This window comes from Pteropus alecto, unplaced genomic scaffold, assembly GCF_000325575.1.
Source record: "Pteropus alecto unplaced genomic scaffold, ASM32557v1 scaffold53, whole genome shotgun sequence".
NCBI lineage: Eukaryota > Metazoa > Chordata > Mammalia > Chiroptera > Pteropodidae > Pteropus > Pteropus alecto.
Window position 1 is genome coordinate 2,492,913 of NW_006434366.1, and position 10,618 is coordinate 2,503,530.

The 10,618-nt window shown below is 57.4% G+C and overlaps 1 protein-coding gene across 1 annotated transcript in view; it reads right to left on the reverse strand.

The window, feature by feature from the left end:
- The window catches only part of POC1A (POC1 centriolar protein A), a 60,892-nt gene extending 51,439 nt beyond the window's left edge, over window positions 1–9,453 (reverse strand). The window contains exons 1-6 of the mRNA XM_006909159.3: window positions 9,110–9,453; window positions 6,499–6,583; window positions 5,390–5,561; window positions 4,839–5,018; window positions 3,469–3,576; window positions 2,467–2,582 (exon numbers count right to left, since the gene is read on the reverse strand). Of these exons, the coding sequence (XP_006909221.1) occupies window positions 2,467–2,582; window positions 3,469–3,576; window positions 4,839–5,018; window positions 5,390–5,561; window positions 6,499–6,583; window positions 9,110–9,127 (679 nt within the window). The 5' untranslated portion in view covers window positions 9,128–9,453. The remainder of the gene's footprint in view (window positions 1–2,466; window positions 2,583–3,468; window positions 3,577–4,838; window positions 5,019–5,389; window positions 5,562–6,498; window positions 6,584–9,109) is intronic.
- Between the last annotated feature and the right edge of the window lie 1,165 nt (window positions 9,454–10,618).

The following is a 10,618-nucleotide window of genomic DNA, read 5'->3' on the forward strand; positions in this document are numbered from 1 at the left end:
GCCCACCAGCCGGGCCCCCACCCCGCCAGTCCCCCAGGCCCACCGGCCAGTCCCCCAGGCCCACCGGCCAGCCCCCCAGGCCCACCGGCCAGTCCCCCAGGCCCACCGGCCAGCCCCCCAGGCCCACCGGCTTCCTACCCAAGCAAGCTCTTGCTGCTGCTGTCCTCACGTGCCCCCCACCCCTTCACTCCTTGAGTGACGGGCTGGTCCCAGCACTGGCAGCCAGGCCACACCTTTGGACCCTGAGACAGAGCATGGCATCCGAGGCCCTTCCAAATGGGTGCCCGGTCAGTCCCCCAGGCCCACCGGCCAGCCCCCCAGGCCCACCGGCTTCCTACCCAAGCAAGCTCTTGCTGCTGCTGTCCTCACGTGCCCCCCACCCCTTCACTCCTTGAGTGACGGGCTGGTCCCAGCACTGGCAGCCAGGCCACACCTTTGGACCCTGAGACAGAGCATGGCATCCGAGGCCCTTCCAAATGGGTGCCCGGTGCTGCAGCACCCCACCAACACCAGGCCCGGGGTGCCGACCCATCAGAGGTGGGCCTGGACCCTCCCAAGACTTCTGTGGTACCAACCACGCCCCCGGCACTGCATTATAACCCCACGAACCCCATGAGGGCACTATCACCTCCCCCTGCACAGACAAGGCCAGCTTGTGCTCCCAGCCACCGCAGGGCCTCGTCACCTTCCTCCCCACCTCTCCCTGTCCAAGCCCGCTCTCCTGACCCCACGCCTGGAGGTGGCCTTCACGCCCCGCACTCCTCGGTACCTACACACCTTTCCCGATCTCCAACTCAGGCTTCTGAGCCTGAAGGAGGGGAGAAGTGTGGCCTCCAAGTCGAAAGCAGATCCTGCTGCTGCTCTGTTCTAGAAGCCTCTGTGTGAACCAGACAGCATCAGCCCGTGGAGGAAAGAACCTGTGCTTGTGGCTGGCCCCCGCCACCTGGTGGTGGTGCAGGGTACTACAAGCCCCGACCAAAGACGCTGACCCCTCAGGAGCTCCTCACCTCCTGACTCAGCACCACTGTCATTGTCACCAACACTGTACCTGGTTCCTGATTTGTACCAAGCACTAAGTCCTTGACATGGACAACTCAAAACCCTCCCAACACCACCTGTGAGACAGGCCCTATCACTGTCCAGGGGGCTGGATAGGCACAAGTGACCTACTCAGCGTCACACAGCTAAGAACGCTGAGCTGGCTGCAGAGCCCACCCTCCACCTGTGCTTTTCAAGACTGGCATCTGCTCCCCCTTCAAGGGAAGTGTGTCACCCTGGTTACCCCAAGAAAATGCTGTTCTCAAGTGTCTGATAATTGGCTAGGAAGGCTCTGTGGGCTGTTGGGGGGACGGCCCTGAGCCTCAAGCCTACACCTTTGTCCAGACGTGACCCTCCCACCGTCAGGTGTGAATTTTGGAAGCGAGTCTGTGAACTCTCAATTCAGCCCCATCGGCATCCATAGCTCTTCCAACAACTCCAGCTCCACCCCTCCAGGTCCCAGCCCGGAGCCCGCGGAGCCTCCCCCCCAACTCACAGCCGCTCCCCCTCACTGCTCCCTTCGCTGGGCTCCATCCCCACATTCGGGGTGACCCACGGCTCTGCCTAGTCACATGGCTCTCAGGCCAGCCCCACACTCCACCGCCCTCAGCGATGCCCTCCCGGTCACACCCACGTCTGCCCCGCCCCACTCGCCCTGGAGCAGACTCCAGCCACTGCCCTGCCTTCCAAGAGCGACAACTAAATAGAGGACACAGCCTCAGGGGTGGCTCCTGTGCCTGACCCCAAGCTAAACTGACCCTCCAGATGGCTCATGGCTCTACATCTATGGAGGGCTCTGTGGGGCCAGAGACGGCCAACATCCCATCAACAATGACCTCTTTTGACAGACATGCCCCCTTCACCGCAGGTCAAGGGTTGTCACCCTGGCCCTGGGGGGCAGAGCCTCCAATACACAGGGAGCCAAGTGACACAGGCAGCTCCTGAGAGAAGCCCCTTGAGAGGAGCCCCGGCCAGAGACCCATCGAGGGCTCCCCGTCTGGCCTGCAGTGGGCATGCGACTGTCACCTCGTAAGCGGTCACTGAAGTGCCTAGTGGATGCCAGGTCACGTGACACTCCATCTCCTGGCCAAGGCTCCATGCCAGGACGGCAACACCACAGACCACCCGCGTCTGAGAGCCCGAAAGACCCAGGACGCGCCCCGCCTGGCCAGGGCTGTCAGGTCGCTGGATCGCGGCAGCAGCGCGCGGGCCGCTCGCGGACACTCACGCTGATAGTGCTGCAGGAGCCGGTGAGTGCGCACATCCCACACCTTCACCGTGTTGTCCATGCCGCCGGCGGCGATGCACGTGCCACTGGGGTGGAAGTCCACGTAGGTGACGAAACTGGAAAGACAAGAGCCACCACATGTACAGGACATGTGCGCTGGCTCAGAACAGATACTGAGCGGGCCGCTCGCGGACACTCACGCTGATAGTGCTGCAGGAGCCGGTGAGTGCGCACATCCCACACCTTCACCGTGTTGTCCATGCCGCCGGCGGCGATGCACGTGCCACTGGGGTGGAAGTCCACGTAGGTGACGAAACTGGAAAGACAGGAGCCACCACGTGTACAGGACATGTGCGCTGGCTCAGAACAGATCCCCAAACACCGAGCACCGTCCCAGCCTCGCCCATCTGCTCTCACTGTCCCTCAGCCCAGGGTCACCTCCCTCCCACCTGGTTCCCTCAGCAGGTGGCCAAGGGAGAGGAAGGGGAGGGTGAGAGCAGTGGCTGAGTGACGCAGGTGCATTGACCAGGGGCTGAGGCCTAGCACCAATTCTAAACACAAGGAGGGAAAGTGGCCTTTGGACCAACGGGCAGCCGGCCGCTCAGGGCTTTCAGAGTGAGAGCCGGGGCCCCAGACATGAGGGCCCGCAACACACCCACCCGTACGGGACACCCAGGTCGGTATCGTGGCAGGATCTCAGGAGGGGCCCTCACCGGCCTCACTGAAGAGGGCAAAGCTGGGGTTCATCTAGGAACCCAAGACAGGTGAATCCCTGCTCAGATGCAGGACCCCCCTCTCCTGATGACACAGCACAGCGTGAACAGCTGCCACCCACTACAAGACCACAACGGTCCTTCCACTCATAAAACCATCACCAGGTAACACACTAATATGCTCTTCAGGGGTCTGGGTTCAACTGCTTTCAGAGAAACATGTCACAATCTGAGGACCAGAAAGGGAAGGGAAAAGATAGCCGCCAAGACGCGCATGCCTTGGGGTTCAGCACACCCCTCGTGTATGGGAATGGGGATGAAGCTGAACCTTCCAGTCACAGGAAAGATGCAGAGACAGAAGACAGGGCGCAGCCGAGATGCGACCGCCGGCCCCACCACCGCTGCCACTGGAGACCACCGGGGCCTCCTCGTGTCCAGGTCCAGACTTTTCGTAGGTGCCTACAGGTGGAGGATGGTCTGGGGACTCACCTGCCATGCTCACAGTACGAGTGGACACACTCCCGGCTGGTCTTGTCCCACAGCTTGACAGTCTTGTCATCACTGGCAGACACGATGAGCCGTCCATCAGGGGAGAACCTGAATCAGGCAGGGCACAAGTCACATGACCAACTAACAGACACCATGGGCGCCACATGGCACCTCCCACAGCCACCTTCCCGCACTGCCCACTACCACCTGATCCCGGGCATCAGTGCGGCTACATGTCCTGCTGTGACCCAAGTGACTCTGGGCAAGTGGCTTCTCTCTGTGAGATGAGGCAAGCACCCCACACTGCACATACCATGTGGCAGCGTGCGTGCTAACTGCTGGTGCTATCGGCATTAGGTGGTCCCAAGCCCACCATCGGCACCATTGTCCTGTTCTAGGTCCCCCAAGTCTACATGTGACTCTGAGAATGGACGAGCAGAACATAATGTGCCAACGACGAAGCGGAGGTCCTGGGCTCCACTACCAAAGGCCAGTATGGGCTTGACACTCATCTGCTGGCCTGGGCCCCCCATCCTCAGGATCCTGATAATGAGGTCTCAGAACCAGGGACCTCCCAGGACAAAGGAACAGGTGCCCTGGAGAACAAGTAAGTTGCATGGGGTCCCCAGAACACAGCCACAGCCCCCAACCTGATTCCCATAGTTCCCCAGTATCCCCAGACACCCGCAGCCTCCTCCTCTGCAGCAGAGATTTGACAGGTGAGATCTCTATTGGAAGAAACAGACTAAGCCGGAAGCAGGCTCATCTATGTCTGCAACTCTTGAACCTCGAAAGGTCCTTTGGGTCACCCCATCCCTACAGTATTGCCCCTCCCCACCACCAAAGCAACAGAGGAACAAAATCAACCTCAGAGGAGCAGAACGCCCCAGGGGAAAGTAGACAAGCCTTAGAGCCAGACTCGTTCAAGCCCAGCTCTGCCACTTTCCCACCACGTGCCCTGGCCTCAGCGTCCTCATCTACAGAGTGGGGGCGACACTGCCCAGCTCGCGGGACTGCCAGGAGGAATGGGGAGGAACGCACAGTGCAGGGCTGACAGTACCTTCCTGTCATGGCTGCTCTTGCTAGTGAGCGGCCCCTGTCGTTGTGCCTTGGGCTGCGTCAGCATGGAGGTCGGGTCTCGCGGCCAGCAACGGGGATAACTTACTTGTCACACATCAGCTCAGCGAAGCCTCCCAGCAACTTATGATGGAAGAATTGCTGCTGTCCCCATTTCACAGATAAGGGAGCCAAGGCTCAGGAGGCTCGGAGAGCGGCTACTTTGCCCAAGGTCACGACGCTGGGTCCCGGCAGCCCCTCTGTGCCCCCGAACCCCCGTCCTTCCAAGGATCTTTGGGCAGGAGGGCGCTCACCTGGCACAGCGGACCCAGTTGATGTGCTGGCTCAGTGAGAACAAGAACTTCTGGCGATGAGTCGACCACACCTTGACTGTCTTATCATCAGAGGCCGTCACGAGGGACTGGCCATCGCTGCAGAAATGGACGCTCCTCACTGTGGCCGTGTGAGCACGAAACACCGTTGACTCACCTTTGCTAAGGGGACAGGCACCCCCGACAGCGACATGAGGGCCCACAAGCACGTCGAAGCTCTCCCCACCCCTTGGGAGCCCCTCCCAAAGCCTGAGCGCCCAGTCCCCAAACAAGGCGGCCAGATGCCCCTGCTCGTCCACACATGAGCAGCAGCGGGCGGACTCCCTTCCAGGACAGCTGGGTCAGCCCAGAACTCATCGCCCGACCCCAAGGGGAAGGCCCCAGCTGAAGCCTCAGCTTCTGAGGGCACCTCCTCAGGAGGGGGTTAGATGCCCCACTGTAACCAGTCCAGAGCTAGGATGCGGAGCCGGGTGAGGACAGCTCTGGCACCAGGGCCCCAGACTCACACAAGATCCTCAGAGCCTATAACTCACACGTTGGGTACCCAGATTCGGACAGTCTTGTCACGGGAGCCCGAGGCAAGCAGGTGTCCCGAAGGGGAGAAGTTCACACAGGTGACAGCGTCCTTGTGGCCCGCGAAGCGGTAGGCACGTGACTGGGGCTTCATGTGCCAGACCATGAGGCACGAGTCCATGGAGCCACTGGCTGAGGAGAGTGGGAACACCGTGATGCTCAGCTCCAGAGGGCCTCGAGTCTCCACCGGGACTCTGGGGTGATGGGACGGGGAGCAGCAGCTCCCCTTTCCCCACAGGAACAGGTCGCACCTCCAGTGAACCATGACTGAGTCTGGAGAACCTGTGGCCTGCCAGCTCTCCAAGCAGCAGGCCCACCTGGGAACCAGATCACGAGGTGCTCTCATGTGCCGGCCCTGGGTCCCAGTCTCCCCACAGACACGCCCTGAGAGCCCTAGACGGCAAGTCTTCCCAACGCTGGGGAGCCAGCCCCACCCCACGGGCCTTTTACCACTCAGAAGCCTAGAGGAGGTCCCCGAGGTGGACCAAAAATGATTTCCGTTTCCCGTTAATCTGAAGTGACCACAAGGCCAGCAGCCTCTGGCGGGGGACTCTGACCATAAGATGAAGGGGAAATCTTGCCCACAGAAACAAGGATGGCTGTGTATGAACCCCCAAGTAGCCAAATCAGGGGGCGCTCAGCTGCGGCCCGAGGGCAGCGGGGAGGGGAGTGCCAGGCCCGACACCCTTCTCACTGGTAGGCATCTTCGACACGGTGTGCCACATTACTGTGGCCAACAAGACTGACAAAGACCCACGGAAAAGGAAGCCCCACTCAGGGCCCACCCGAGACGTGGCTGGAGCATATGAGAAAAGCCAGAACCCAGTCCCACCCTCGAAGGCTGTGGGGACTCTGGAGGCCCCAACCTCTCTGGGCCTCACACCCCGCCTGTAGAATGGAGCCCACGAAGCCCTGCACCCAGAGAGCTGGCTGCCTGAAGCAAGGTGCAGGCATAGTCAGAGCATGGGGGCCCTCACAAGGCCCTGCTTCCCCCACGCCACACCCCCAGGTGGAAACTCGGGCTTCTCAGCTCATAACCTAGTGCCTGGGACAAGATGCCTCCTCTTACCCAGCTGCTTCATGTTGGGACTGAAGTCCACAGAGGTAATTGCATCTCGGTGGCCTTTAAAATGCCTCTCCAGCGACGGGTCCTCCTAGGAGAGACCAGGGTCAAAGGTGTGAAGGCTGGTTGAGGAAGAGGCAACAACTAAGAAAGTTTAAGCATGCTCATGCATGACCTTATATAAAGAAAACTCTAAAGAACCCACTAAATGAACATCAGAATAAACAAGCTTGGCAAGGTTGTAGGATACAAAAATCAACAAAGTTACTTGCATTTCTGTACACCAGCAATGGACAATCTAAAAAAAGTAAGATGGTAATTCTATCTATGATACATTTTAAAAATGTAAATAAGCTACTAGGGTGTATTTATGATGTATTTAAAATTTAAGTAAACTTAGGAATAATTTAACAAAAAAAGTACAAGATGTATCCAATGAAAACTACAAAGCATTGTTGATAGAAACTTAGAAAGAGCTAGATAAATGTAAAAACATCCCATGTTTAGTTTGGAAAACCTGGTATTTTTAAGATGCAATGCTCCTCAACTTGATCTACAGAGTCAACATGATCCTGATAAAAATCCTAGGTGACTTTTTTTGCAGAAATTGACAAGCTGATCCCAAAATTCATATGAAAATGTGAGACAGCCAAAATAGGCAAAATCTTTTTCAAAATCCAAAAAAGAGAAAAAACAGCCCCTGCAGAAAAGCTTGGCAGTTCTTCAAAAAGTTAGTCATCAAATGACCCAGCAATTCAAGGTAAAAATTCGAATTAAAAACATGTTCACACAAAAACCTGTACACAAATGTTCATAGCAGTTTTATTCTAACAGCCAAAAAGTGGACAAACCCAAAGGCCCATTGATGGGTAAATGGATAAACAAAATGCGACATATCCATATAAAGGAATATTATTCAGCCATGGAAGGGACGAAGCACTGACACACACTACAACATAGATGAACCTTGAAAATATGTGCCTAGTGAAAGAAGCAGGCACAAAAGGCCACATTTTATTTGATTCCATTTACAGGAAATGTCCAGGATAGGCAAAACTATAAAGACAGAAAATAGATTAGTGGTTGCCAGGAGCTAGGGGGAGGGAAGGAAGGGAGTGACTGCTTAATGGGAAAGTTTCTTTGGGGTGACAAAAATGTTCTGGAATTAGAGAGTGATGATGGTTGCACAACACTGTAAAATTACTAAAAACCACTGAATTTTACACTTTAAAAGAGTGACGGTTATGGTATGTGAATAAAGTCTCCATAAAGTTATTTTTTTTAAAACCGAAGGAGGGCCTTTCGGCACGCTCCATCGCAGGAATCAGAGCCCATACGTTTGATCCCAACGCAGAATGGCCAGTGAACCCAAAGGCCAGCCCTGGAGGGGCCGCTGGTGGCCCAGTCAGAGAAGCCCTAGTTCAGGACCCCACTTAGGAAGCCATGGAGATGATACTCCAGATTCTCCATCTAACAGTAGTTCCTGCCTTAGCACTTGAGGAGTTAGATCCCAGCATGCGAGCAACCACCTGTCCCGCCCCAAGCATCAGAAACCTAAAGGAACCCACAGAGCCCAGCAAGGCCTCCTCTTGGGAAAAAAATGTCCTCGGGGTAGAGCAAAGCCACACTGCCACTCCAAAGAGCTGTAACCAGAACAGAGGCCCCCACGGCCCAGTGCCCAGTTCCGCCCCCAACACACCAGCCAGAGTCTCCCTTTCAATGAGAGGGAGTGGCGGCTGGGGGAGGGCCCCAACGGAGCAGCAGCTGACCCACCTGAGTCTCTTGGAAGAACAAGGGTAAGGCAGTACTCACCTCTAGGCCCAGGGGGGAGGGGCAAGTTCAGGTCTTCGCCTGACGGGGGGAGGAGATCTCCCAACGCCTTCTCTTCCAATCCCCTGGGCCCTGTGTTTCATGATCTCCCCCAAAGTGATTTATATACTGGGGGCTGCGGAGGTCTTGTGGGAAGAGCACTAGATAAGGGGTCAAAGGCCTGGATCCCAGCCTGGGCCCTCTGCTCAAGTCCCCAGATGCCTAATAGGACCAACGGGCCACCACTCAGCATCCGAGATTCACAACCTAGTCAGACAAACTCGAAACGATCTCTCAAAAAGAGGGGCTATGGAGTGTCCCCCTTCTGGCCTCTGGAGGAGCCTGGGACTCAGAGTGGGCAGCCAGGCCCAGGACACACGGCATGCCTGGGCGGTCCCGGGCATCCCAGTGGCCTGCTGTTCCCACCCGTCGGAGCATGATGTACTCTCAACAGGCCTCATGCAGCCATCCGCTAGCGGCACAGGATGGTTGAGACTGAGACCAGAGAGGCCCGGCGCTGGTCCTAGGTCACACCTCCAGTCGCGACGTACTAGTGTGTCCCCGCCAGGACGGTAACTTTGGGGGCAGGAACCGGTGTGTTCGCCCCGGTAGCCCGCACAGGTCCTGGCACGCAGGAGGCGCTCACTAGGTGCCCCGACCCAGCGGCCCCTGCACAGACGGTAAACTGGGGCCGGGGAGGGCGGGCTCGGCTCTCGCCCGCCCCCCTCGCAGCCTTCGCGCCAGCCAGGAGCCCATTACCCCCGCGAGGAGACTAAGGCCCAGGCGGCTGCCGCCAACAGGAACTTACCGGGCAGGGCGCGGCCATGGTGCGGCCGGGGGCGCCCGAGGCGCCGGAGGAGCCGGAGCAGGCAGCGGCTACTGTGGCGGCGCGTTCAGTTTCCGCGCCCCCAACCGCCGCCAATAGCAACGCGGGTCGCGTCCCCGCGCCCCGCCCACTGCGGTTAAAGGGGACGCAGCGCTCTGGCTGCTGGCCGCCTACCGAGAGCAGAGCTGCCGGGCCGGGTACGCGGTCTCTGCGCCCAGCCGCGCCAGGTCGGGCATCCTGCAGACGGCGCCACTAAACGCCCCTGCCCGCCGTCACTCATCCCCCCGGAGAAATTAAGGAGTCCAGGATGAGGGGTTCGCCCCGCCGGCCCGTGACCCGGTTACCCAGACGGCGAGCGCGGCCTTCTGGGAAATGTAGTTCCGGGACGGCAGCCGCCGGGTGTCTGGAGGACGGTGGGACTACAATTCCCAAGCGGCCTTGAGGGCGGGACTGAGGGGCCCGGGCTTAACCGCCCACTGCGAAAACGGCGAGAGTCCCGGAAGTGCAGGGCGCGCGAGTCGAGGTGCGTGCGTCCCCCGAAAGCGCCCGCGGCGGGGCGCTCGCGCCGCTCCTCGCTGGACGGCCCTTCGCTCCTCGGGGACTCTAAAAATGATGGCTCGCTCCTTCCAACTCGCTTAAAACAAGTGTCGCTTTAGAAGAACACCAGTCACTTGGAGTCACGTCCGTGGGGTGGAGAAATCTGGGTTTGATTCTAAGTCCTCGCCCTGATACCTCGTGTGACCTCAAGGGAAAATACCTCCGCTCTGTGGGCTTCGGTTCCCCGTGTATAACATGAGCGAGTGTGCGAAGCTGGGTCCCCTCGGGGCTCTTCAGCCTTTCTAAGTTAATTACCTGTTTAAAAGGCAGGAGACTGTTCCTGCTCTGCCATCAGAAAGTCCAGCTGTGTAGACCTTTCTACCCCACACCTCACTCTGAGCACCGTTCCAGCCTGAAACTGACCTGGCCCTGACGTTTTTTGCAAGATTCAGGAAACTTCTTTCCACGAAAGAATATTTAGCCTATAGGAAAGTTTTATGACCTTATTTGAGCCAAAATCTCGAAGACATGCCAAGAAGCAAAAATCTCAACAGACAGAAAACGCTCCAGGAATGACAGTTTTGCAGCTTATTTTATACATTAGAATCAAAAGATGGCTGCAAAGCCATTGGTGATAGATTAAAGAGGTGAGAGAAAGCAAAGCGGGGAAATCTCTAGGACTGGCTAAAAAGCAAAATGGAGAAACTTCTTTTATATTGATGGAGACATGATCATTAACTTTTACAGTAAATAGAGGCATTATGCAGGCAACAAGATAATGTGGGTGGGCTTGTGCTCTTGTGCATGCAGTTGTGCCTTCTGGAACAGAAAATTACTCTGACATTTCACAGGTATGTTATCCTAGATGCATAAGAACAATGGACAGGACTCCCTTAAGGTAAAGATTGACCTTTGCTAAGGAAGCATAGGCCTGAGACGTCACTAGACTTCTCG